Source organism: Aquila chrysaetos, chromosome 5, assembly GCF_900496995.4.
Source record: "Aquila chrysaetos chrysaetos chromosome 5, bAquChr1.4, whole genome shotgun sequence".
Lineage (NCBI taxonomy): Eukaryota > Metazoa > Chordata > Aves > Accipitriformes > Accipitridae > Aquila > Aquila chrysaetos.
The window spans coordinates 1714130-1740739 of record NC_044008.1 but is presented as its reverse complement, the minus strand read 5'-3'; the positions used below and the strand labels follow the sequence as shown (position 1 = coordinate 1740739).

The 26610-nt window shown below is 49.8% G+C and overlaps 3 protein-coding genes across 5 annotated transcripts; 1 reads left to right on the top strand and 2 right to left on the bottom strand.

The window, feature by feature from the left end:
* Positions 1 to 47: 47 nt before the first annotated feature.
* CEP41 (centrosomal protein 41) lies at positions 48 to 14128 on the top strand. 3 transcript variants are annotated; one of them, XM_030013584.2, is made up of 11 exons: positions 48 to 154; positions 749 to 812; positions 1300 to 1347; positions 5476 to 5537; positions 6611 to 6680; positions 7146 to 7287; positions 8294 to 8445; positions 8764 to 8831; positions 9675 to 9789; positions 9979 to 10194; positions 10662 to 14128. In XM_030013584.2, the coding sequence occupies exons 1-11, from the start codon at positions 122 to 124 to the stop codon at positions 10808 to 10810; spliced, it is 1119 nt and encodes a 372-aa protein (XP_029869444.1). In that variant the 5' UTR covers positions 48 to 121; the 3' UTR covers positions 10811 to 14128. The 3 variants fall into 3 exon arrangements, with proteins under 3 accessions (XP_029869444.1, XP_029869443.1, XP_029869445.1); XM_030013583.2 differs by lacking the exon at positions 48 to 154 and adding an exon at positions 327 to 374; XM_030013585.2 differs by lacking the exons at positions 48 to 154; positions 749 to 812 and adding an exon at positions 2631 to 2949 and having other exon boundaries at positions 1330 to 1347.
* A 562-nt stretch (positions 14129 to 14690) lies between these two features.
* On the bottom strand, positions 14691 to 18027 carry LOC115342076 (carboxypeptidase A1-like). Its single transcript, XM_030015885.1, has 11 exons — positions 17911 to 18027; positions 17602 to 17683; positions 17228 to 17362; positions 17040 to 17141; positions 16799 to 16900; positions 16614 to 16715; positions 16362 to 16472; positions 16030 to 16120; positions 15446 to 15645; positions 15094 to 15178; positions 14691 to 14946 (listed from the first exon to the last, which is right to left on the bottom strand). The coding sequence occupies exons 1-11, from the start codon at positions 17973 to 17975 to the stop codon at positions 14759 to 14761; spliced, it is 1263 nt and encodes a 420-aa protein (XP_029871745.1). The 5' UTR covers positions 17976 to 18027; the 3' UTR covers positions 14691 to 14758.
* A 695-nt stretch (positions 18028 to 18722) lies between these two features.
* Positions 18723 to 23444, bottom strand: LOC115342075 (carboxypeptidase A1-like). The gene is made up of 11 exons (XM_030015884.1): positions 23060 to 23444; positions 22238 to 22319; positions 21359 to 21493; positions 21095 to 21193; positions 20496 to 20597; positions 20320 to 20421; positions 20112 to 20222; positions 19802 to 19892; positions 19455 to 19654; positions 19050 to 19134; positions 18723 to 18964 (listed from the first exon to the last, which is right to left on the bottom strand). The coding sequence occupies exons 1-11, from the start codon at positions 23161 to 23163 to the stop codon at positions 18777 to 18779; spliced, it is 1299 nt and encodes a 432-aa protein (XP_029871744.1). The 5' UTR covers positions 23164 to 23444; the 3' UTR covers positions 18723 to 18776.
* Between the last annotated feature and the right edge of the window lie 3166 nt (positions 23445 to 26610).

The window sequence follows — 26610 nt, the reverse complement described above, 5'->3', positions numbered from 1 at the left end:
CGGCGCGACGGGCGGCCAATCGGAGAAGGGGTAATTGCGGGGTGGGACGCCAGAACCGGAGGGCGGGTGGGCAGGCGGGAGTGAGGGAAGACGGAGACGGCGGCGGGTCTGCTGAGTGAAGATGTCGAGCCGGAGGAGTGTCGGGGACCCGGAGGTGGCGTGAGGGGCTCTTCCCTTCGCCGTCAGCCTCCCACCGGCGGGCGGGGAGGCGGGGGGGGGACTCGGGGGTCCGGGCCGGGGAGCGGCGGCGGTGGCCGCCTTCTCTCCTGAGGGGGGTCAGCCCTGGGTGGCCCATGGGACGCAGGGTCCACAGCAGACGGGGCGTCCCTGGGAGCTGCGGGATGTGGGGACCGATTCGGTGGGGTGTCCTGAGGGTCGGGGGACTCTCGGGGGCCTCAGTGGGCCGGTACAGCTTCCAGAGGGGTAACTCCGGGCGGGGGGGGAGGTTTCCTGGGGTCTCCAGAGCCGGGTGAGTGGGCGGGTGGAGAGGGAAAGGGAGAGAAGTTTGCCTTTTGAGGCTTTAAAGCGGCGGTTTAAATCTTGGGGATTTAATATCGAGTTGGAGATTCAGAGGTCTGACCTTCTGCTGGAGAGCAGAGATGTGCAAGAGGATGCCTGTGGTCTCACTCCTCTTTTTGCTCTCTCTCAGAGCTCTTCAAATTGCCTTTTCCGTTAATGTTTTTTTGCCTTTAAAAAAAAATACATGGCTGTACATTGACTTCCTCTTATCTTTTCCCTTTTAAAACAGTACTTAACCAGGCGCATCCCTCAGAATCCCAGATACCAACATATAAAAACCCGCCTCGATACTGGTAAGTGAAATCATTGTAGGGTAAAAACACTAAACGTGGATGTAGGAGTATACAAAAACATGCTGAATGTCTTAACTGCTTCTGTCCTGAGCTCCTTTACCCCAGATGCTGTGCAGCTGTGGGTATATGTAAAAGATTTGCGCTCCTGCTGGTTGTGAACAGTCACAGTGACTTCCCCTCTCCAGTACAGAGGCTAGAGAGCACTGCCTGTTCCCAGAGAAGGTTGGCAGCTGGGGTCCAGCTAGTCCTTCGACTGACTTGGCTATTTAGCTCACCCTTCCTTGCGAAAGAAAAGCATGAGGAGGAAAATCATGGTACTTTTGATTTATGGCTGCCTTGTATTGTCATGGCAAAAGAGGATCTACAACAAACATTTGTGATCATAGTCTGATCTTTGCCTTCAGAAAAAAAATGTAGGCCTTAATAGCGCTGAAGAAAATCAGTAATAAAACATTAGTAACGAATTGATTGATTTTTTTCGTTACAGGAAACAGTTTAACAAAATACACTGAGAAGTTGGAAGAGATCAAAAGAAGTAAGTATCTGGAGAGGAGCAGAGTGTAACTTGCGGTGGGTTAGTTCAAAACTGAAAGAGCATGGAGGAGCAGGGGTTGACTCCCAGGCCCTCCATTTGCTTGGAAATCTCCACTCCAATGCTTCCCACAGCCATTTACAGGGATGAACTGTAGAAACAGGCAGGAGTAGGATACAAAGATGGCTCTACCTTGATTCTTTGCTGGGCGCCTTCTGCTTTGTCCTGCGCCTTATTTCTCTGTCTCTTACAGTGCTTCACAGATTTAACTTAAGAAACGAGGTGGGCAGGTCTAGGAGTCTTTCCAGATCCTTCTTTGTGCAATTTTTGTTGTTGAATGGACAGGAGGAAGTCTCTGCACTAGGAAAACTAGACTAGACTCATCTGGGAAGACTCACACTGCACTTCTGAGACTTTATTTCACTTTTAGGTAACAAAATGATTGAACTTGAGATCTCTTACCTTTGTATGATTTTAGCGTACTTAGATTTCTATCAGAATACTCCAAGACAAGACGAAGAGAAGCTCATTCCTGTGCAACTCATTGATTTCACCAGAATTAAACACTGATATTTTGAAGACGTTGGGTTGTTCAGGCTAATGAAAGCCTAACTGGTTTTTACATCAGTCTGTTTTCCCACTGAAAATAGGCTTTTTAAAAAATTTTTGCTAATAAAGCTAACTTTTTACTACTTTATTTTCAGCTACTGTCCAGATTATTTTCACATAGAGAGCCAGGAAAGCTATTAAACCCAAAAGCTGCGCTTATTGTTGTAAAAGAAAAATCGTCCCATTAATGAGGATTAATTAGGCTTTTGAATGTTCAGTTTTAGTTCTTAGACCCACTTACTATGTTCCTCTACAGTGGCAGTGTTCATATTATAAGGAGGTCGCTAAACTGTCACATGAATATATTTGTGCTCGGCTTTGTGCAAAATGGTCCTTTGTTGCTGTTTTTTTTGTTGGTGTTTTTTTTTAAAACCATGGGTCTTTGGGTTATATCAAAAGAGAAGTGACCTTGCTTTCCAAAATCCTGTGTTGACTGAGTAAGATTTCAGTGCTTAACACTGGATTGCCATCGCTTTTTATCTGTGCTGAAAATCTTGTATGGGTCTAGTTGGTTTTCAATCTCTGCTGTGAATCTGATTTTGTTTCATGTAGGAGTTCTTTTGTTTAACCGTGGTTCTGGAGTCCAGTAGAAACTTTCTCATTATATCAGTGCTGAATAGACACCTTGTGTTCCCAGGCAGTTTAGAAACTTCTCCCCCTTGATTTCTCATGGATAGATGACACCGTTTGGACACAACTTTAAATACCCAGTACAGTCAACTCTCTGTCTCTTGTGTAATGTGAGAGAGCGGGAGTTAATACCCTGAGCCCGCTGTGGAATCAGAACATAAGAGAGCTGGAACCACGATGATTTGCCCTTTGGCGGATTGTCTTGAGGAGAGACACCAAGCCTCTTCCTTTTCTCTGGTGTTGCTTCACTCATTTCTGAAGCCCTGAGGAGCACCTCCTTGAATACACAATAATTACAGCTTCAGACCAGGTCACTGAAGCAAAAAATGTCAGAAAATTCGAATGGACCTTCCAGGACAGAACCGGGTACGTCGTGTTGCTTTTGTAGTCGGAAGCAGCACTTCTTCTGAACTTTCAGATAATTGCTGGGAGGCTTTTGGTGTTTCTTGTTGGTAGAAATAACTTTGGGTGATAAAGGCAAGATCTAGGTCAAAAAGGCTTGTTCTGGGATAAATAATCATTGCTCGAGGTGGGCAGAAACCATCCAGCAGCCGTATTGTATGAGCACCGTGACAACGGTTCTGCTTTGTCAGTGTTTATATACATCCAGCGCTTCATAAGCTTTGCTGCTTCTATTAGTCCTTCTAAATTAAGTTTATTTCTTGCTCTTCACATGACTGAAGGGCTCTTTTTGTCCATGGCTGGGGAGTTTTAATCATTTGGACGTGGGCTACACGCGGGTTTTGTCAGGCAGATGAAATGGGCTGTATAAAAGATAATTGTTGCTGTTATTTTTGAGTTAAAGGGAGGCTTTAGCAACCTGAACTTGAGGCTTGAAACCAGGTGGTTTTGCAAGAACCGCGAGGGTCATTTTCAAGTTAATTGATGTTCTGAAATCTAGTTTATGCACAGGTCTTGTACTTCAGACCCGTGGTTTGAAATGCGTAGTGCACACTGCAGTGCACTGCGATATTTTGGATGGGCTTCTTTTTTCTAAGTTGCTGAGTAGCAAGTAGGCACTTGCTTTGCAGTCTAATAACAATTATGGAGGGTAGGACATTGAATTTGGGAACTCTGCTTGCTCTGAATGCTGAAAATTAATTGGTCTACCTCTCCAGTAAGCATATTTAAGAGGGAAGGGATAGGAATAAAAAAAAAAACCAGAGATGAAAACTCACAATTTCTCTTTTTGTGTCTGTCCTGCAACCGTAATGTGCTCGCAGGCTGTGTACGCAGAGAATCTTGTCCGAGTAGAACATCTGTCAGGAAGCGCGTGATCACCGCTTGTATTGGGAAGAGATCTCGGCCTCCAGCGTTCACGTGGCTCCTTCTCTAAACACATGTCAGCTTGAGAGTTTCCATAAGCTAATTTTGCGGTAATTTTTTGTGTGGTGGTTACAGGAGTATGGATTGGAGCCCTTCCCCCTTCTCCCCCATCTTCCCTTGCTTAAGCTAATGGAGCATTCAGCAGATGGTTTCAGAGGATTTGGAATTGCTTAACTGGCTGGATTTGCTAAAGGTCCTGTACTCCATTGTTAGCCCTCTTAGCTGAACAGCTGGAGAGAGACCAGTTTGGAATATCCTCCAGTAGTTACTAAAATTGTTAGAAAAATGCAAAGGAATTTTCTTTTTTTAAAAATAAAAATCTGCTACTTCAGAGGTGGAGCCTAGTAAGGGAGGAGGAGGAAAAGAAAGGAGGAGCAATTTTATTTTTCGAGGGAGCTTAGATTCGTTAGAGCATGGCTTCAAGAGCTGCATGCAGAACTCTGTTACGGCTGCAGTGCCTGACATGGGAGGAATTTTGTTCATCTTTGCCTTTCCCTGCCAGTGCAGGATTGACTGTTTTGGGGTGGGTTTTTTTTCCCCCCTTTTTCTTCCCTCCTCTGCTATCTTCTTTCTAGCTGTAAATTTCCCAAAGGACGAGGCTTTCATTACTTCCCGTGGGAGGCTATTTCATATCAAGATGTTCCTACTGATACTCGTCTCAGCTTCTCTCTCCTACTACATACACCCTTTTGTTTCACACTAGAAGGCTTCTCTCTTCCTCGTGTTTACACATCTCGAGTATCTGTATGCAATCAGACTTCCATCCTTGTCATCACTTACTTAGCACTGTTAATCTCTGCTCTGGTTGTTTGCCAGTCATTCCAACAGAACGCTCAGTTTTCTTGCTACCTAAGCTTTGTCTTCAGGCTTAAGAGTCAATTAGTCCAGTTTCTCCATAGCAATATTGTGTGCTTCAAGCTGGTATCCACACTGATCTGCTGTTTGGTTTTCTGCGTTAAACAGCTTCTGTCAGTTATCCATTCCTTTAGATATCTGTATCAGCAAATTGTAGGAATCGGAATTTAATTGTCAGATAAAGTAAAAAAAACCTGGAGCATTTTAATCGGTACGATTAAACATACATGTTTAGCTTAGTATTTGAAAAGACACAGTCTGAGATACAGTGCCCCTATGCTCTGATTCTTCTGTAACTTTCACAAATTAAAAATTCAGGTAAATTAAATCTTTTGGTTTAAGAGGCTTTGCGACCGTAGCAGGCTTCAAAAGAACAGCAGGCGAGGTGATAAATTCATGAAACAGCTTCTTTCCCCCAGCAAGAACAGAAAACACAAAGTAATACACACTTGAGTCTAAAAGCAACTAAATCTGCTTTCTCCCCTTCAATCATATCTGGACAAGATCTCTCTTTATAACTGGTATTACTTTTCACAAAGTCTTCAGGCTCGCTGCTCTGATCCTTCAGCACAAGCTTAGCGCCCAGAAATCCTGCCTTGTTGGAGAAGAGAGTCTGTGAGAATAGCTGGGACTAAGCCCATTACCTGGCATTTGCAAAAGCTGGGAATTAACTGAAAATTTACGTTGTCCTCTTCTGTTTTGTTTTTGAAGATTACAGATATAAAAAGGATGAGCTGTTTAAAAGGCTGAAAGTGACTACTTTTGCCCAGTTGGTATGTATAGTTCCCTCTCTGGCCTCTGAAAGTTGTTATCTTTTATGAACAGCATTTTTGCTTTGTCTAAAGCTTCCTACGTAGTTATGTAGCCTTAGTGTGTAATTCTCCTGTATTGGCTTCTTCCTGCCCTCATAGATTTCCCTTAATAAAAGCAAACGATTCAGGCCAATTTTTTCAGAGTACTCAAATGCATTTAGCTGCATTTTGTACAGTACAAATTGAAGTTTGTAGTGACTCTGTCTTTGAAATTTGTTCCCTATTTTTTGTCCATTAACTTAAGAGGATCTTCGAGCCTCTTACAAAAGAAAAGGGCTATGTAAAGTAGCATTCAAATCTGATCTCATCGAGCTTTGTGTCAAGCAGTCACAGCCTGAAGCCCTCCTTAATAGTAGGTTTAATTGCAGAAGGTGGGAACGTTGTGACTTCAAGGCTTTCTGCATAGTTTTTTACTTAAAAGTAATGAATCAAAATATTAACAAATGGAAAATTTGACCAGTAAATAGAGAGCTGTGTGTTGCTTACATGTTAGTTCAAGAAAACTAGTAAAAACTAGAAAAAGACAAGCTGTCTTCAATGGAGAGAAGGAAAGGGAAGGTTAAACTTGCAGATACGGAAGGAGTGGGTTTGTGCAGACTCATATCTTCAGTTCCCCTGGATGGTTAAGACCAATCCTGTAACTCTGACTGGTGCAATGAACTGATTTAGTATGTGAATATCTCGGGTCTGCTCTCACAAACCAATTAACCATGTGTGATTTTAGCCAGTGTAGTGTATGCTCTGAAATGTTTCAGTTGCAGCCAGTGACTGAACTTCATAAATATCAGAAAACATTCTGGTATTTGATATTGCCAGCACCACATATCTGGCTTTTCTTTATTCTAAGGTTGAGTGTTCTTTTTTTTTTTGCTACAACTTTTGTTTAATAAAAGGACACACTTGCAGTAGAAGTTGCATTGAGTTAAATGTGTTTTGGCTTGAGGATTGTTTTTCCTTAAGGTGATCCCTGCTGTCTTTCACTGATACCGCTGCATGCGTATCAAGATATCATTGCTTGCTTTTGTTTCCTGCAGGTCATCCAGGTTGCCTCTCTATCTGATGAAACCTTAGAAGTGACAAATGAGGAGATCCACAAGCTGGAAGGTAACAATATTTATTGTAAGCACAAAGAGAGAGAGCTGTAGAACACTGTCATATGGTGAACTGTGTCCTGACAGACATAGCTGACTATTCAGCAAGTCAGGAGGAAAAAAAATTAACCTGTGGCCTGCAGCCATTCCACTTTGGGAACAGAAACACTCCTGAAACAGAAAGGCTTTCAAATAAAAAAGGCCTTGTTCTGCCAAGTTTATTGTAGTAACTCATTAGATATCATGCATCAAGAATTACATTTTTATTGAATTCTTAAAATGAGAACTTGAGCCCTTAAAAATCATATGGCACTTTTTATTATTTTTAATATGAGGCTCTCAGTAAGTTATCCTTATAAGAGGATGAAGATAAGGCTGTCTTTAAGAGACACACTTTCTTCTAAGAATAGAAACTGTGCTTAAAACCTGCTTATTTCCTGCAGCATTTTAACTCTTTGTACCCTGTTCTCTCCCCAAGATCGTGATTCTGCTGCTCCAGATGCAGATGCTGAAGGCACAGCAGGGACAAATGGGAAAGGAAACCCCGATGGGACACCTAGTCCGGTCCTGTTCATAAACAACACGGGAGCTGGGGAATCCTATCGGTCCACATTGCAGAGGTGCCTGATAATAATACACAATTTTCTTCCTGTCTTAGCAGATAATTATTTTTATCCAGCCAGTTATTTTAAATTGCTACTAAGTGGCTTTATGTTGTATTTCTTATTAAAGCCTGATTTTGCAGGTCCGGGGATATGAGCGGGAGAGAGGGTTAGCAGGTTTTCCTGTCTGAATGAGTTTGGTTGGAGGCTGTAACCCAACACTGTTGCCACCTGATGATTGTCTAAACAGCTGACAAGGAAATATGTTTGTGGGATTTTATCCAGGTCCCTGGGTTCGAGAATCCATGTTATAAACTGCTCTGGTAAACTCAGTAATGTGCCTTCCTGATGATCTTAACAGATTGTCCCGTAATTGAGAATAAGAGTCCAGTTTCCAAACCCAATACATCACTAGTCAAGGTCAGAGATCCCAGGAAGACACTGTAAGAGGAAGCTTTGTCTCAGCCCTTTCCTTGCTCTACCTGTGCAAATGTTAACAGAAGAGTTGAGACATTAGCCTGACAGGCTTGGTGGTTGTGTATCAAAGCTATCAATTTAGTGACCACTAAGAGTATCTGGAGGTTTCTGTTCATGTCCTGTATCCAATCTAGTGATGAAATTGGAAACCTCTGCATAGCACTGCTAGTAGATGACTGACAGTTATTTAGTGTGTCTGACTTGCTGAGATCTTCGTGTTGGCAGCTTCTTAGAATTATTCTCCCTCACCTCAAAGTCACTTACAACATAAAACACCTGGACTTGACTGATCCAGAAGAGTACGGTATATTCACATAGCAGGGCTGTACTTTGTTTATTTTTTTATACTGATAAAAATAAAATCAGTCTCTTATGATGTACTGGAAAGCCTGAAATAGAATCTCTCCATTTTTAAGTGCTGTCTGGCTGTACTGGCATGTAAATGGGCTGTTGGAACAGTTGATGGAAAAGCACTCTGACCTGGTGAAGAGGTATGGAAGTGTTCAGAGTGAGAGCTTGCACCATAACCTCCTCTTTCCTCTTGTAGTGTGATAAGTGGTGTTGGTGAACTGGATATAGAAAAGGACACTCCAAAGAAAGTGGATGCTCAGGCTAAAGACCTGCCTTATCCTGACTGCCCCTTCCTGCTTTTGGACGTACGAGACCGAGATGCATACGACCAATGTCACATTGTTGGAGGTGAGGAGGCCAGAATCCCACAGCAGTCTAGTGTCAGTTGGTATCATATATTCCGCTCGTTGTGTCATATTCTGGCTGGCTTCGTTTTTTCCCCCAAGGTAGATATCACTTGGGTGTAGAATGCTCTCGGCACTCATCCAGTACACCCATCTTCCCTGGAAAGGGATGAGGGGACCAAGCTGATGTGAATCCCTTATTCAGTGGGTTTTCAAGTCTGTTTACTTTAAGAAGCCTGCGTGAGTTGTATTCCAGGTTGTGTGATGGTTGGTGTTCAGCTGCTGTATAATTTTTTTCTTTTTCTTTTTGCCTCCTCTGCAGCTTACTCTTATCCTATTGCAACACTGTCTAGAACCATGAACCCATATACAAATAGTATTCTGGAATATGTATCCTTTACATATAAAGTGTTGGAATTAAAAAAAAACAAAAAAACCCAAAAAAAACGGAAATTGAGGGTATGTTGGTGGGTGCATCCAAAGACAATGGGAGCTATAGCAGTTGCTGTGAGCAGGACAATGCTTAACTAACAAAATCTGGGGATTTCAAGGAGGGTGGGAGGGCAAGTCCTTTACGCTGTCTGTGATTACCTGGTGTGGCTCCGCTGCCACCATCAGATGCTGGACTCTAGTTCCTCAAGGCTGTTACATGTCTTGACTCCAATGGGAGCGAGCTGCCTGACTTTGGCATTTCTTGGGATTTTGGCTGCTGGAAGGCAAAGCCGTACTACTTGGGCACCTGTCCTCTGGTGTTGCTGGAGCGCTGGGCTTCTTGAGGGATGCATTGATCAAATCCTTTGGCTTCCTCTTAGCGCCTTGATGGGGATTGGCTTTTCTCTGGAGGACAGAAAGAGGATTATTAGCTAGGATTAAGCTGATAATTTCCTGGGTTGTTAGCTTGTGAGGGCTGCAGGGGAGAGGGGAGGCTATAAATTAAGGTGCTTCTTGCTATTGCCTGTTACTAACCAATCTTCAGAACAGTGGTGGATGCTTGCTGCAGGGGCTGTACTCCAGTGGGGATTAGGCTGTGTCTTTCCAGCACCTGGCAAGCCCCAGCTACTGAGAAATCAGTTTTAAAGCACTGGTGAAGGGAAGGCATTCCTGTCTGATACTCACAAATCAAGAAGGGAGTGTCACAGTTGCCAGTCCCATTTGTTTGTCCCCCTTCTTTCTAAAAGATATTAACGATCACCTTAAACTTAGAAATTAATCCTTAGCTCTTTTACCTATCAGAAAAATGCACATGGAAAAATTATCATCTTATATGACAATGATGAGAGGTTAGCCAGCCAGGCTGCAACAACCATGTGTGAGAGGGGCTTTGAGAACTTGTTTATGTTATCTGGAGGTAAGTGGGGATGGGCAGGACTCCCTGAGATCTCGAGTGGGTAAATTGAGAGCAGAGAGCAAGGGTTGCGTGAGCTAGAAATTGAAAAGAGCTAGATATTCAGCTCTGAGTGCTTTATTTGTGACCAGTAAAATCACTGATCCCATCTTAGCTGGTGGTCACTGATAACGTGATCTGTTATGTCTGCAGGCCTGAAGGTCCTTGCCCAGAAGATCCCAGAAGGTCTGGTCACCGGCTCACTCCCCATGTCCTGCCAGCTGGCAGCTCCCACTGGATCTGCCCGAAAAAAGACCTCTCCCAAAATGCCACCTGCACTTGCTGAGAACAAATGGAGATTTTCTGCAGATGATCTAAAAAAAATAAAGTACTACCTAGAAGAGGAGCACATTCCTTCAGATACTGCCAGTAAGAGTCCAGGACAAATGCTGCAGCCGCTTTCTGTAGCTCTTGAGCCTGCCCTGCAGCAGTCCTCTGCTTTGCTGTATTCTCTCCATGAGATTGCTGGGAGAGGGAGAATTTTTTTCCAAACTGACTGAGAATATCCACCAAAACCTGTGCTATGCCAATGCCAGAGAACTTAAATCTTACATAGCTACACAATGGCAAAATCCTGGGCTTGCTGAGGGTGGGCATATACCGTTCTGCCCACTATATTTAAATATCTTTAGGTTTTACTGGTGATTAGTAGGTTCTTCAAATTCTTAGGCCTGCACAGCTAGATAGAGACTTCCCAGAACCCTGCACTGAATTATTCATGGGCCTATATGTTTACAGGGAGAGCTGGATAGCTAGTGATGGGCAACAGATCATTTGTGTGTCCTTGTGCTCCATCATGCACACAGCTTCTGACCTTTGGGGTTTTTTTTCCACAGGCCGGCTTAGCCATGGTTCTTCAGGCCACAATTCCAAGGTGACAACCGTGAGGAGCAGCCCCAGTCTCCCCAGCACCGCTGGCAACATGGCACCCCTCACTGCCCGCTCAGTCAGCAGGAGCAGCCTCCAGAACAGGCCATGGAAATAAGCAGCAGTGTCTTCCTCCACTGAATAAATGAATGTCCAGGTTCTGGGAACCCTGAGCAGTGCAGCCTGTTTGTCGTTTTAGGAATCCGCAGAGAAAAGCAGCGGTGGTATATAAATGGCAGCTCGGGTAAGGCTGGGGGAGGTGGAACGGTTGATGTTTCATAGAAGCAGGAACAGTATCACTTTGGCAAGGCTGACCTTTTGGTGCAGTATCAGGACAGAATTGATATAACTGATTTTGTAGGGGAGGGAGGAAACTGGTAGTAAAGCCTGTGACCAGTAGAAACGGTTCTGCGAAGCTTGTAGTTCAGATGAATGAATTTGTGTCTGTAACATACTCCTCCTGTGCTGTGCCTGTGAGAACAGGAGAACACATGTGAAGGTAAACAGGCCAGAAATCATCTGTGAGCAAAAACTTTGGTGTTTTGTAGCAGAGATACAGACATTCAGCAACTTGCCAAAACATTGGAGAGAGGATTCTGTAAGTGTTTGGGTTTTTTTAAATTTATGCTAATGATCAGAAGTATTTGTAATAAAGTTGTTTTTTTAAATAATGCCCAGCATGGAACTGTAACCTGACAGTTGTGTTTACTCATGGACAGTTCATGAAACAGTTCTGTATTTTTAAAGGTGAGCTGGAGGAGAAAATAACTGTTTTCCCTCTTTTCTCCCTTATTGTCTGGAATGTTTAGCTTCTAACTGCTTTTTCTGCTTTGTTCCTTGCTGTGGTTACAGAGAGCTACTGTGTGGTGGTTTTGGTTCTAAATGAGAGTAAGGCTGCCAGATGTGCTGGTTTTTAGCTGACAAGTCTTAGGGCAAAATCATCTGCTGTGCCCCTCCTTTTGGTGTGCAGGCAGAGTGTCTCCTTAGTTCCACTGTGCGCCGGTAGCTTGCTCCTTTTCTGACCTGCCAGAACAGGTTGCTGGTCACTGGAACTGCAGAAAACTACGGTGTATGTGGAGGAGCCAGTCACCCTTCTGCTGACAAGGCTGACTTTCCTAACCTCTTAGAGGCAGCTGTGGGTCGAGGTTAGGAGGCAGAATGTCATTTTGCTTTGTAAAATGTTTTTTGTGATACTTGGAGGCAAACTGTATTCTTCAGTGGAGCAGCAAAGAGCTCTGCAGTTCCAGTGCCTGTTAGAGGCTGGAAATTTATCCCCAGTTACACCCTTGCTAGTGTTTTTGGAGTAGCTTCTTTAAGGTTAGGGTGGCTGAAGGGAAATTTTCTTCTGCCCTCTCACCAGGATCCCTAAAACCTAGCAGGGACGATGAATCTGGTAACTGAACAGGGCATGAAGACTTCATAGAAAATGAGTATCGCAGCTTTCATCAAATCAGTGCTTCCACCATACCAGTATTGGTTGAGTGACCAGGAAATCATCTGAAATTACCCAGTGACAAAGCAGAGTTGCCTACTAGAGACATTTTAGGTGTTTACAGAGAGATCCTGCTCTCTAGCCTTTATCTACAGGATTGCTCAGCTTGGTCCAGCTTTGGCTTCCTGGTCTTGTGGGTTTTGTGCATGGCTTTTGGGGTTTCAGTGCGGGGTTTTTCCCCTTTTTAAAGTAGACAAGTAATCTTCAACAGACCCCAAAATTCACTGCTGGTGCAGATCATCAGGGGATAATTCTGGTGAAAGGGCAAGGCTAGAGAAATTGCACATAATTTCCAGTTTGGCAGTTTAAGACTCAACATCCCTGAGCACATTTATCATGTTTATTGTGTCTCCATGAGTCTTAAATCAGAGAAGTGCTGATACAGGAACTGGCAGTCTCATTCTGGTGAGAGCCGTAACCTCAGTCCTCTCCAGAGAAGAGTGAGGTGATCAGCACAAACCTCTGATGCTGTTTTGGGATCCCCCAGAGGGAGAATAAGGGGAAAAATTGAGGGTCATAGGGCAGAGCCAGCATTTAAAATGTACTGAACAAAGTACTTCAAAGAGCTGAATGTCCCTGTATGTTCAAATATGCATCTATATTTTTATATGTAACAAAATCTGATTGCAGGGAGGTAACTTAAAGCTGCCAGCTTCCCAAAGAAGTCCTTGGATGCTTTCAGTTGTACAAACCAGCTCTAATTTGGACTAACTGTCCTTCCAATCCATCCACTAAGGATCACACATGTCCTGGGTTTCCATTGGGAGTGTGTGTGTGTGTAAGTCTGTACTGTAAGAGTGGGGCTGGTCAGGTATGAAGATAAAAATACTAATGGGTCTGGTCGTGTCTTATTTCAGCCCATCCATAGGAAGCTGGATGCATCTCACCATCTTACTAACTGCTCTACTTTCTTACCTTCCTACTTGATCACACTTCTGGAAGCCACCTTCTTGTTTTAGTTGTAGGCATATTTATTTTGAACAAAGTAGCTTGTCCTCCTAGGTCAGACTGGTTGGCTTTCCGTGGAACGGCAGCATTGCTTTTTGAGAGAAAAGTGTTTACTTAAATGCTCTGAGCCCAAAGCAGGAGCTGCAGGGACCTGGTTCTTGTCTGCACTCTTCTTCACTCGCAGCCTTGGGAAGCTGGCTGACCTCTTGGGGCTTTAGTTACTGAGTGACAATGCTTTTAGGTGGCCTAATAAAATAACTAAAAGCTAAATAAAGCTTTCAAAGGAGTTTGGTATTGAAGCATTGCAGGAATACCACATTTAGCTTTGAATGTTGGGGTATAACGTGGCTCACGCTGCTGCATAGTCTGATCTTGATGTCCTGAGTCCGCTACTCCTTCCTGTACAGCACCTCTATTTTTATGTCATCGTGAAATAAAAACATTGAATGAAGCAGTATCTCCTGCATAATTCAGTTGGTAGCTTGCCTAGGCCGGTTGCCTGAAAAATGATACTACCTGATTGATTTAGCTGAATGTGCACAAGAGAGGTAAGAGCCATTTATTATGTGCTTGAAAGACAGGGACCAGTACAGCACGCAGGGTCGCACCGGTGTGCGAGTAGGAGGCATTTCAGCTCTGTGAGCACTTGGAAGTGTATGAAATGCATTTGTCTGAAAATGGAGATGAGAATAGGGATCATGTGTGTCTGCTTATGTCCTGATTTTGCTATCCAGCTGTGGGAGACAGATCTGAAATCCCTGGCTGCTCTGCTCTGGGCTGCATGAAAACATCCTTCTGAAGCAGATGGACAAAACTAGTCCGAACTGTTTGAGGCCCTCTAAATCCAGGGCATCGAAGGAAGAACTGAATGTACTTTCCCGTCTTGATGGATTTATATGTTTTTGGACTCTTGACTTGGTATTGTTTGGAAGATAGAGTCAAACTCTATAGAGTCTGGGAGTTTTAATTATTTAATTTAATAAAAAGTAAATGATACCATATGGTTGAGTCCTTCTTTTCAGTTTGAGCTTTGAGAGCTAACGGAGAGCGTGGAGTGGTGCCTGCAGAAGCTGGGAGTGGGCAGGGGCTTGGCTCCCCCTGCCCATGGGATTGCAGCGGGTGAGGAGGGAACTTTCTACCAGTGCTGCAAGTTGGTGTTCAACCCCAAAAATACACAGAATAAATTGAGCTAATAACCCCATTGCCTCACGTCCCAGAGCTGCCCCGGCCCCTGGCAGGGCTGGGGAAGGTGGGCACCCCTCCTGCCCGCACAGCTGCGGTGTCCGAGGTCTCTGCTTGCCCAGTAAATGTCAAACTGAACCTCTTCCCCTTCCATCCTCTGCCAGAGCAGAGGGAAAACAAGCACCTTCCTTTCTTTTGTGTCCCACTATTTTCATGCCCTTTTCATCCCCTTTTTGGGCCGCTGGGCCAGCGCATGCTGTTTATGGTGGCTGCCGCCACGTGCACCCACAGGAATGCCGAGTCAGTCTCCAAAAAAGCTTTTCAACATGATTTTGAAACAGGGAAAACAACAAAAGGCATTTCTCATCATTCTTTACATTTATTTCTTGCTTTCTTTTCCTCCCACAGCTAATCCAACCTCCACTCAGCCCCCCCCGATCCCAGTTAGTAGAGGTGGTCCCGCGTGTGCAGCATGATGACTTTCAGCGCCAGCCATGTCTCCTGGGCGGTGGGGACGATCTGTTTGGCAGGGAGCAGGAACCCGTAGCGCCCCGTGTCCCGCAGCTCGAAGGTAAAGGAGTACTTAATGCCCTGATTGTACGTCCAGTCGATGGTTCCTCCGCTCGCTTGATCTGAGTGGGGAGAGAACAGGAGGGATGCGAAACGTTAGTCGCTCTGCGTCGTGCGGGTATTTCACGGGACCTTTTGTCTAAGCCAAGGTGCAAGTGATGATTTCGGTTTATTTTGGGGGAACCACTGCTGCCCCCCCCGTTACTTACAGATGGTCGTGATGATGCTGCCGTACTTGTATTTAGTGCCGTAGAGAGAAGACAGAGCTGCGACCGCCTTCTGAGAAACCTGGTGCTGGGAATACACAGAAGGGAGAAAGATGAGCCGAAGAAGGGAAAAGCCTGCGGGATCCAGCCTGCAGGAGAGATTTTATGCTCATGCCACAGGCAAAAGGGATGCCAAAGCTTAATGGGAGTCCCCAGGGACTGGCAGAGGAGCCAGGGCTTCTTCCCGGCTCGCCAATGGCCCCTTCGCAGTGCAGGATGGAGGTTGCCCCTCCTTGGAGGAGGAGAACAGCCTCGCATCATCCCAGCCCCCTTCAAACCTCCGTGTCAGCCCTACCAGTTCCTTCTGGTCAGGCACTGGGGTGCTGGTGTAGCCGTAGGGGTAGAGCAGGAGCTGGGAGTAGCTGTGGATGGAGACGAAAGCCTTGATGTTCCCGTGGTTCTTCACAAAGTCCACGATGGCCTTCACCTCGGGCTCCGAGTTGGCGTAAGGTCCGTGGTACGTCTCTGAGCAGGGATTTTTGCTGGCTCCGGGCCCTGTGGAGGACAGTGAAAACACAATGTGGGTGTTTGGTGGCTTCGGTGGCAGTTGGGTGGCTCAGAGAGTCACAAGGACAAAGGGCCTTTTCCATTTCCAAGCCTAAGAGCTTTTCCCACCCCTCAGCTGCTTGGTGGCCAGCGAAGAACTTTTGGGGCTCCTCCTAGACATTTGTTTGATGGCTTTCATTTGTGGTCCCCACCATGCTGGTCACTAGGGGACATCAAAGCCCTGGTAGAGCCCAAACCCACGTCTCTGCCGCAGAGAGCAAATCCCATCCCTTCCCCAGGGGACATCAGTGGATCTTTCTGAGCCAGAAATGACCTCAGAGCCTCCACCTGGAGGGTAGAAACCCCCAGCAGGGTGAATGGGAGAGCTCTGACCTCCAAAACCTGCATCCCAGTTGCGGTTGGGGTCCACGCCGATGCAATTGGAGCCCGAGTGCCTGGACCTGGTCTTGCGCCACATGCGATTCTGGAAGGGCAGAGCCATCTCAGCTGGTGTCCGGGGCCGATGCTCCACCAGCCTCAAGCAGACAAGGGGTCTGACATCTGAGGAGGCTAATGGGTCATGGTGGTCCCCTTCCCATCCCGTGGAAACGTGGACAAGGAGGCTTTGACCTTTCAGGGGCCTCGATATGCAGCAACCCAATCCTGTCCCTCAGCCCCATCCAGCATGGCTGTAGGAGCTGGGGAGAGGAAAGCCGGGGCGGTACCTGGGTTTGGGTGAAGACAAAGCCATCCGGGTTGGTGACGATCTCCAGGAAGATGTCCATCTTGTCCAGGATGGAGGCCAGACCTTCGTCATTCTCATGATCCAGGACAATCTAGAGAAGACAGCAATTTGGGGCTCCCTGGTGCTGCTGGGGCACTGTCCTCTCTGTGGGGTCGGCCACCTGGCATCCGCGGTGGCTGCAGGACCTTTTGGCCCTTTGGGGACACAAGACGTGTCCAGGAGGTGCCCATACCTTCTTGGCGAACCAGACACCGCTGGCCTGCGTCACCCATTCGCGGGAGTGGATGCCGGTGTCGATCCAGACGGCCGGGCGGTTCGGACCCCCTTTGCTGAACTGGAGAAGCAGAGAGGGGAGGGTTGGCTTTGCCCCTGGCCCTGCTCCCCCCTCCGGTCACCCCACAAACCCCAAATCCTCACCTTGAGCACATAAATGGGGCGATTCTCCGTCGACCGGCCGATCTCAAGCTTGCTGACCAGGTTGGGGTTTTCAGCCACCAGCAGGTCCATGAAGGCGTAGATCTGGGGGAGAGCGATGAGGGGGGGTCACTCCCAGCTCACCCCCTGCCCTTGCTGCACGTGGAGCAAAGGGCTTTGCAAGAGCAATTCCAGGATGCATTTTTTTTCACCCCAAAATGCCCCGAATCTCATGCTTTCTCACCTCGTCCAGGTTATGGTAGGTGGCATAGTCAAAGGTGTTGGTGGAGAGCGGCAGCCGACGGCGGCCACGAAGCATCTCTGTCCGCTCATCGTCCACCAGCGCCTGGGGGACAGGGAGCAGGATGAGACCTCGTCCCCCGCCGGGCCGAGACCCTGCGTCTCACCCGCCTCCCCCCTACCACCGCTGACCTGCACGTCCTCGATCATGATGGAGTAGGAGACGCCGTTGGCCTCCAGGTGGGCTTTGAGGGGCTGCAGGCTGGGGAAGGGCACGCGGACATCGACCGGGTACCCAGGGCCGCGGGGTGCCAGCCAGAAATCCAGCTGGAGGAGGAGAAAGTGAGATGGGGGGGTCAGATCCCACCTCAGGCTGCCCCCCCCCTGCCCTGCACCATCCTCCGTCTTGCTTTTCACCAGCTGGTCCCCATCATCCCACATCCAGCCACCCCCTCCCAGCCCCATCCCTACTCTACAGCGTGATTTGGGGGGGTGCGAAGCAAGGGACACCAGCTGAGGGGGGGGGGGGTCTCCCCAAAAGCCACCCCCGCCGTTGCACCCGGTACCTGCAGCTCCTCGAGGTCCTGCAGCTCCTGCACCTTCTGCAGCTCCTCGTCGCTGGCGGGGACGATGCGCAGCACCTGGTGCCTGCGGGGTCAGGGGGTGCTGGGGGGTGCACGGGACCAAGCTCTGGCCCCCATGGATCCAGCCTAACCCCCCATCCCATCCATCCCCCCACCTTGGGGATTTGCCCCGAGTCTTTTCCCGGGGGGTGTCCGTGTCCCCTCGGGGCTGAATCAATTCCTTCTGCCCTGATGGGTTCCACCGTCCCCATCCCAGCCAGGACCCCCCCCACCGCCAGCCGGACCCCCTACCCAACAAAAGTCTCGGTGCCAGCGGCCGCTGCCACCAGGGCAGCCAGCAGCACGAGGGCCCTCATCGTCAGCCGAAAGTGCCCGTTCCACGTCCCGACGGCACTCCGGGACCTCTTAAATCCCGTCGGCGGCCCCCCCACCCCCCCGCAGGTGTCCCCTTTCCCAGGGCTGTGGGAAGGCTCCGGCTGGCACCGGGCAAGGTTGGGCACCGCAGCCCTGCCGTCCGCCCTCCCAGTCCCGGCCAAACCCGTACTGGGAACCGGCCGGAGCCGTCGGTGAGTCACCCGCCAGCGGGGCGAGAGGCGGGGAGGTGCCGGCTGGGGGGAGGAAAAAGATAAATTTGGGTGGAGAAAGTGTGAGATGCAGATTTTTGCATGGGGGGACTCGGTGAGCTGGATACCCGAACCATGGCCGTGGTGGTGGCGGCAGGGAAATTGGTTTAAAGTTTGGCACGGGACAGAGGTCAGAGCGGGTGACGGTCATCCCAGGTGGCAAAAATAAAAGAGCAAATGCCTGAAAGCACTTTGCACCCAGCGACGGCCCTGAGGGTGCCCAGTGTCCCTCCTCGCAGCCCCCAGGGAAGGGACGATGGAGCAGTGCTGTCCAAAAAAACCCACAAATTTGGGTTTGGTTGCCCAAAAAAACCACCCATCTCCTCCCAGGTGCTTCAGGGCTGTTGGTCCCAAAGGATGGGGACTTGTACGGCCAAAGCCATGAGGCAGGGAATAAACACCTGCAGGGCTGGGAAACCTTTTTCACCCTTTTTTGGAAGTTTAGCATGAAAAATAAAGGCGCCAGCTCTAAACCGTAAAGAGTCTCCAAGATTATTTATTGAGATGAGGGGGACGCCGTGGAAGGCGCCAGCTTTAGTACGGATGCTCCAGGACGTGGATCATGATGTCCAGCAGGGCCGGCCAGGTCTCGGTAGCGGTGGGGATGATCTGGGTGCTGGGCAGGAGGAAGCCGTAGCGTCCCGTGTCCCTCAGCTCGAAGGTGAAGGAATATTTCACCCCGTTGTCGTAGGCCCAGTCGATGGTGGTCCCGTCTGCCAAGTCTGCGGGGAGAGGAGGGGAGATGTGAGCCCAACGTTGAGCATTCGTGGCGGACGCAACGCTGCGGGGTGAGGAAGGGGCACGTACAGATGGTGTCCGCGGTGCTGCCGTAGGTGTATTTCGTCCCATACACGGCGGCCAAGTCGCTCACCGCCTTTTTAGCCAGTTCATTCTGCAAGGGAGAGCCCAAAAGTGGTGAGACCTGGTGGACCAAGACCCTGGGACAGTGGAAACCCCAGGGCAGTGAGGTCTAGAGCCCAGCATCGTTTCCCACCCCCTCTGCTCTTGCTTTTCCCCAAGACACCCTTAATTTTTGATGGATGGGGGGGGTACATCTTGCAATTGCCCTCCCTCTAAGGACCAGGTAATGGGCTTCAATGTGCAGGCTGCGTCTAATGAGAGGAGCAGGGAGGGTCCTGGGATGATCCGACCTGACTTTTCCAGCAAGGCTGGTGCTCACAGCCCCGTGTCTCCATTTTGGGGCCATCTCACCAGTTCCTGGTGGTTGGGCGCGGGTGCTGTCTTGTAGCCGTAGGGGAAAAGCAGCATCTGGGAGTAGCTGTGGATGGAGATGACCGATTTCACGTTCCCGTGGCCGCGGATGAAGTCCACGATGGCTTTCACTTCTCTCTCAGAGTGGGGGTAAGGGCCGCGGTAGGTCTCGGAGCAGGGGTTGCCGCTGGAGCCGGCGCCTGGGGCATGGCGGAGGAGGCACCATGTAGAGGGGCTGCCCTGGAGAAGGGTTTCTAGCCCCCAGGTTTCTCCCCTCTAGCAGGAAGCTTCGATGCTTTGAGGCACGAGCGATGCCCAGCACGGCGACCTGGTGGCCCGTCTCTCACCTCCAAAGCCTGCGTCCCAGTTTCGGTTGGGGTCCACGCCAACGCAGTGGGAGCCGGCGTTGATGGACCTCGTCTTGCGCCACATGCGGTTCTAGGAGCAGATATGGGCGAGACCGTCACAGGGATGTGAATCCCACCTCCTCGGGGGCACAGATGCCACCCTCCTGCCCAAGCATCTCCAGGGATGGGAGGAAGCCACCTCCACCCACTCACCATCCCACATGGGAAAGAACATCCCTCCCCACCCAAAAACTGGGGCCAGCCACGGTTGCCAGAGACGAGAGCTGGGAGAAGTTGTCCCTGCACTCACGGAGCTGTGGGTGAAGGCATAGCCATCAGGGTTGGTGACGATCTCAAAGAAGATGTCCATGCTGTCCAGGATGGCGGTGATGGAGGGGTCCTGGCCGTATTCCTCGGCGATCTGCGTGGGCAGGAGAGCGGGAGCTGCCTTGGTGCCCCTCAGGGAGGTGTTAAAGAAGGGCTGGGGTAAGAATTGGGGTCCCAGGGCACATGGTTACCTTGTTGGCCGTCCAGACGCCGGTGGCTTGCGTGATCCATTCCCGCGAGTGGATGCCTGTGTCCAGCCAGATGGCCGGCCGATTCGATCCCCCGGTGCTGAACTGCACGGAGAGGGGGGATTTCAGCCCCGTGCCCTCCCAGGGCTGGGCAAGGTGAGGGTGTCCCCAGTACCCACCTTCAGCACGTACAAGGGTCTGTTCTCGTAGCTCTGCCCGATCTGGATCTTGCTAACGAGGCTGGGATGATCATCTACCAGCATGTCCATCCAGTCGTAGATCTGAAAGCAGGAGCTGCTGCGTCACGAGGCTCACCCTGGCTTTCCTTTTGGTTTTTAGGGTATCTGGTGCCAGATGCAACATGCAGAGCTCCCCCGGAGAAGACCAGGTACTTGGACCTCCAGGTGAGCAGGGAGGTGCACATCGCAAAGGTTTTTGCAAAAGCAGATGAACAGGGCGGGGGGGGAAAAGCTCTGAGATACCCCAACACCATAATAACCTCTGTCAGTCACCCACTGGGCTCCAAGCACAGGGTTTGACCCCCCAAAATGAAGTTGAAGATGTCTTCCAGCAAGGTGGGGAGATGCCAGGAGAGGCCACACTGCACGTGGAGGGATGCCCGGTCTCTCAGCTCAGCTAAAACCTCCACCCAAGGAGAACAGACATGTCCCAGGGGGGTCTCGCCTGCCACCACAAATATCACCACATGGATGCAACCATGGCACGGGCTGAGCGTGACCCTAGCAAGATGAAACAAATGCTCTGCAGAGCAAAGTACCTCGTCTATCGTGTGGTAGGAGGCAAAATCGAATGTGCGGGTGCTTCTCTCTATCCTCCTAGACTTCATCATGGCTCTCTTTTCCTCATCCACTAATTCCTGTTTAGGAGGGGGAAAAAAAAAAAACAAACCCACAACATCAAACAGGCTGGAAGGAGCAGGTGGTTGGGTTTTTCTTCTGTCTCCTCATGGTTTCCAACTTTTTGGACCTTTTCTTGGGACTGAGCTGCAGGAGCTCATCCAGCTCCCCACCACAGCCCTTACCTGTACATCCTCGATCATGATGCTGTAGGAAATGCTATTGGACTCCAGGAAGATTTTGACTGCTTGGAGGCTGGGAAAGGGCACCCGCAGGTCAGCTGGGTGACTGGGGCTGGTGGGGTCAAGCCAAAAGTCAACCTGGTGTAGAGGAGAGGAGAGAGCTCGGCCCCGTCCCATGCTGGTGCTCATCCCCTGAGCTCCCCAACACCAAAAGGGGTCTCATAAAAGTTTCCATTGAAGAATTTAAAAAGGTCTTTGGACAAATTTTGGGACACACATGGGTACCAGGTTGGGTCAGGGTCAATCATTTGCCTCAATCAATGGATCTTCTACAGAAACATGTTTCAGCCCAAGTTACATGTTGGCTGTAAACACCCCTTTGAATGATGAGGTTTTGTGATTTGAGCAGACACAATGAGACACCGGGGTTGCTGTGTGCTGGTCTTGCTCTTTAATTTGATAGACCTATCTCCTTACATCAGCTTTGCGATGCAGATGCTGTTCCCCACCACCCAAATCTCTCCTGCTGCTCAAATTGTTCACCGGGATTCACCCCCCCCGCCCCCACCGAAGCAACCAGGGAAAACGCAGCAGGAGGAGAGTCACGTTGTAATTCAAGCCAAAAAAAAATGCAATGGCTTTTTAGACCTGAATACTCAGCCTGGGTACGACAATGCTGCAGTGGCCGGGGTGTTCCCACTTTGTCTGAAACAGGAGGGCTGAACTCAAAGTTCCTCAAGCTAAATATTATATTTATACAGTTATAAGTATCCAAAACGGGAAGGAAAATTGGATGTGAGCTCAAAAGAAGGAGGGAGCTTTGGATGTCACCAGGGTCTCTGTTTTACACCAGGGGATGCTCGGGACCACATCGCAGCTCACCTGCAGCTCTGCCTGCTCACCCAGCGCCCTGAGCAGGGTGATCTGCTCATCGTTGCTGGCCGTGACGCGGAGGACCTGGTCCCTGCAGGGAGGCAGAGCCGTCAGCACATGCAGGAGGGATCACGGGAGCAGGGGGAAAGGACCTGAGCCTCCAGCACTGACATGGCCCCATCGTGGGATGGGTGGAGACAGTGAAAGGTCTACGCCGGCTCGACAGGTTGGAAAGCGCATCAGTTGCTGGAGGTTTTGTGTCGAGAGTGAAAAAATGCAGGTTCAGAATAGCCGCAATAGGAAAAACGGCAAGTGCCAGAGAGCCCGAGGCAGTCTCCACCCTTCTGTCGATCACAGACCTCCCAAAATGGTAGTAAATATCTAACATATGGATATGTTCTCTCTATACCTACCTCTATGTTAGATATTTCCCAGCATAGCCTCTGCTCCAGCCTGGCTGGGCTCCCCCGGGGATGGATACAGCCCCCAGCGAAGAAGGAAACACTCTCCTTCCCCAGCAGCAAGGTTTTCCCCTCTCAGTTCAGTCCTTCCCCTGGAACAGCTTGGGGTGATGCTCTCAGGATTTAGCACCCCCTAATTTCTACCCACTGCGGTGGCCAGGAGGGCGCTCAAAACCTCCCTGCAAAGCCAGGGTAAAAAACCCACATCTTTCCTGGTGTCCATGCAGCAAAAGCTGATGGATTTCCCTCCTTCGGGATGTCACCCTTCTTGTTGACCCCAAAGGAAGGCGGATGAGGCCAGGCATCCCTCACCCCGGTCCCCGTCCCCACCCAGGGTGCCCCACCACCCCTTGCTTTCAGCAGGACTCACCCCACGAAAAGCTGCTCGCCGCAGGCGGCTGCCACGAGGGTGGCGAAGACCAGGAGGATCTTCATGGTGAGTGGACGTAGATGAACCTCAGCCCCCGAGGGCATTTATAGCCCCCTATATAGCGCTCCGGGGGCACTCGCGGACCTTCTCACCAAGGCCACATCTGCCGTCCCCGCGGAGCCAGCAGCAACAAACAGATTAGCCGGGAACGGCTCCCAGGAGCCCAAATGTTTGCTTTATTTGGCGAAGTCAATAAAAGAGCAGCCAAATTAGGGAGGATCCGATAACGTCTTCCTCACCGCTCAGGTCCTGCCGCGGGCGGCCAGGGAGGATGCGTGCCCGTGCACCCGGCTTGGGGCAAGTAGGTGTCACGGTCACAGTCACCACCCAACCCACGGTGGCGACGGTGGGGTCGTAGGACCCCATAGTACACAAGGACACAGCCTTTGTTTCCATTAATTTCTTTATTACAGATTACTATTAGTAAAGCAAGTGTATATTACAAGTTACTACAAAATTACTAGCAGAAAAGCAAGCATATAAACATATATATTTACGATTAATTACTTAGATGCACACACATAGGTATATATATAAAAAATTCAAAATATATCATTCAAATTATTACCAGTGCCGTTCATCAAACCGCTCCCAGGAGCAGGGCCAGTTGACAATGGATGAAGTTTCACTTCAAAGACGCTGGGCATCACGGAGCCCGGATCCAGGCATCCCTAGCGAAGGTCCAAGGGGTCGCACAGGGACGTTCACCTGGGGGTAATGCTCAGAGAGAGAAAGAGGGGCTCGTTTTGGGGTAGAAAGCGAGTTATTTTTATGTCTTTAGTGTAGGTACTTGAGTGGGAGCAGGACAGCAGCTACTGGAGCAGCCAGTGCTGACTTCTGCTGTCTTAGGAGGTCAGTTCGTTATAGTGGTTTCTTTGTTCCGCAGGTTATAGCAGCGTCTTTGTTCCGTGGGTTATAGCAGCGTCTTTGTTGTGCGCTTATCTGCGATGCACCTGAGCTCCCGCCCGCGCTTGTCAAGGATGCTCCAGGTTCCCGGGCTGGGTTCCCAAGCCGGCAGACATCATCTCGGTCAGTATTTTAGCAGACATCTTCTATCTGTCTTTTTTTTCCCATTAAAACCAGGTCGTCTTTCCAGTTGCACCGACAGCAGGCTGTGCCATGGGGAAGGTGCTGCAGTCGGGGGGGGTCCGTTACGGTTTCATAATGCGGAACCAGTGATGTTGGTGAGCTGGTCCTGGCCAGCGGTGCCAGCGTAGAGGTGCTCGCTGAGGCAGGATCATGGGGTAGTTGAGGTGGGAAGGACTGCAGGAGGTCTGTATCCGACCTTCTGGAAGAAGCAAGGTCACCTCTGGGGCCAGACCAGGTCCCTCCACGTTGGGTCTTGGAGTCCTCCAAGGATGAAGGCTGCACAGCCCCTCTGGGCGTTGTGTCCCACTGTTGGACTGTCCTCCTGGTGTAAAAGCATTTTCCTATGTCCAGCCTGGCTCTCTCTTATTTCAGCAGGTGCCATTGTCTCTCCCATCACGCTTTGTGGTGAAGAGTTTGGCTCCGTTTTCTCAATAACCTCTTCATAGGGATGGGAGGGTCCCTGCTAGGTCCCCCCCGCCGCAAAGCTGTCTCATGTCCAGGCCAAACCAGCCCATCTCCCTCAGCATCCCATCATGGGACGCATCCTCCTGTTCCTCTCGGTGGCCTCCATCGGTTCTTGCTCCAGGTCTTTTTGGTGCCAGGGGTCCAAAAACTGGATGCATTTGCCATCAAGCCACACACTTAGAAGAAGCGGGGCCAGGCGGCCTCAAGACCTGGATGGTTGGAATGAGGTTCAAAGCCAGGACAAGGTCACAGGTCTACAACTCCGGCCAAGGCTCGCTGGGCTCCGCAGCTCCTGTCCACCACCTGCCACAAGGTCCACGCACTGGTGGCAACAGGTCAGCCAGGTCCAAGAGCTAACCGTGTGCCCTGGGCCCTCCCCGTCAGTGGGGTTTTATCGGGGTGGTTTTATCACCAGTTGGAGGACGGGATTTTGAAAGGGTGGGTCAGTTTGGGAAGCAGGTGGCCACCAGGCAGGGCTGCGAGCCGAGGGGATGGGGACACGTGCGGGGAGCACTGGCTGCCCCGCGCTCTGGTTTGCTTTCCAAAATGGCTACGCTTAACCCAAACACAAACCCACATGGTGCTTCCCAACACCTCAGCTGCACCTTCACCTTCCCTTCCCTGCCAACGGCCTCGCGTCCTTTGGGTCTGAACTAACATTTTACCCGCCGCATCAGGTGTGTTTGCTCTGCCGCTGAGCTCACGCAGCAGTGAGTAACTCACCAGCTGCTGGTGGGGGTCACGGGACATCGAGATAAACCTGTTAGACTCGATAATCACCGCAACAGCAGCAGGGATTGCTAATCTCTGATCCTTTGGTGGCTCCCATGCACGGCCCTGAGCTGTTTGCTCTTAATCCCCAAGAAATTAGCAGGCTGAACAACAGAACGAGGGAGGCAGGCTCTTGAGGGACCACGGACTGGCCGTGCTGGGTGAGAGCAGGCGTCCTCCCGCCTCCATCCTCCAACTGTGGGGCAAATCTGGGAGGGAGAAAAGGGGCAGGACAAAGATAGGGGATATTAGGTCAGGAGACGCCCCCCTCCCACCAGCAGTTGGTGGCCTGGCAGCATCCTGAGGCTTGTTAAAGGAAATTAAATTCCCTTAATCAGTCTCAAAACCTGGATTACGCTGCTTTACATCAGGCCCTCTGCACCAGCCTGTTCTGCCCCCAGAAGCGAGCCCTGTCAGAGCCCCCAGGTTGACAAGAGCAGCAACACGGAGCTGTTATGCACAAAAAAGAAATTCTTCCCTGTCCTTGCTAAACAGCCACTAGACACCACCGGAGCAGAGCATAAGGCAGGCTGGTGTAATGCCCCCAGCTGTAGCTATGCTGCAGTAGTGAAGCAATTAACTTTCCAGATGATGTAGCTTCATCACTCAAGCGCTTCAGCAGCTCTGAAGAGTTCACATCACTTTCAGTCCACAAATTTCAGAAATAGTTTAGAAAACCTGCACCCTCACCCCCCCCCCCCCCCCCCCAGGAGCCAGTTTCCACACTGGTGACAGGACTGGCTGTGAGGAGGGGGTTCCTGCACAGGCAGGAGTACAACACACTGCTAAGGGCTAGCGTTGCTCAGAGCAAATACGTTTTCCATTTACTAATAGAGACAGAGCTGCAGAGGGTGTAAGGCAGGACAGTTTGCAGTAGTCATGAGCTAGGATGAGCATCTCCTCCTTTCCCAGCACACCTTTCTGCTCTTAGATTTAATCTCCCCTCAGCCTCTGCACTGACGCAAGTCCCTCAGCTGACTTCTTTTCTAGCTGGGTGGGAAAAGGCCTGCGCTCTTCACCTCGCACACGGGAGGTCACTCTGACACCTCCATAGCCACACGAGTGGTCACGTCTTCCATCCTCCTCGTGCCACTGTTCCTACTGTGTTTCACTGAAGTGGACCGCAACTGTGTCCTAAAATCCAAGGAGTCTACCATGCGCACAGA

Coding starts and splice junctions, on each gene's coding strand:
- CEP41 (XM_030013584.2), top strand. CDS start 122: ATGTCGAGCCGGAGGAGTGTCGGGGACCCGGAG. Junction 155..748: donor GGAGTGTCGGGGACCCGGAG/GTGGCGTGAGGG, acceptor CTTTTAAAACAG/TACTTAACCAGGCGCATCCC. Junction 813..1,299: donor AAAAACCCGCCTCGATACTG/GTAAGTGAAATC, acceptor TTTTCGTTACAG/GAAACAGTTTAACAAAATAC.
- LOC115342076 (XM_030015885.1), bottom strand. CDS start 17,975: ATGAGGGCCCTCGTGCTGCTGGCTGCCCTGGTGGCAGCGGCCGCTGGC. Junction 15,646..16,029: donor CTGGGATGCAGGTTTTGGAG/GTCAGAGCTCTC, acceptor TGTCCTCCACAG/GGCCCGGAGCCAGCAAAAAT. Junction 14,947..15,093: donor CAGCATCATCACGACCATCT/GTAAGTAACGGG, acceptor CTCCCCACTCAG/ATCAAGCGAGCGGAGGAACC.
- LOC115342075 (XM_030015884.1), bottom strand. CDS start 23,163: ATGCCCTCGGGGGCTGAGGTTCATCTACGTCCACTCACCATGAAGATC. Junction 20,598..21,094: donor CCTACCACACGATAGACGAG/GTACTTTGCTCT, acceptor TCCTGCTTTCAG/ATCTACGACTGGATGGACAT. Junction 18,965..19,049: donor CAGCACCGCGGACACCATCT/GTACGTGCCCCT, acceptor CTCTCCCCGCAG/ACTTGGCAGACGGGACCACC.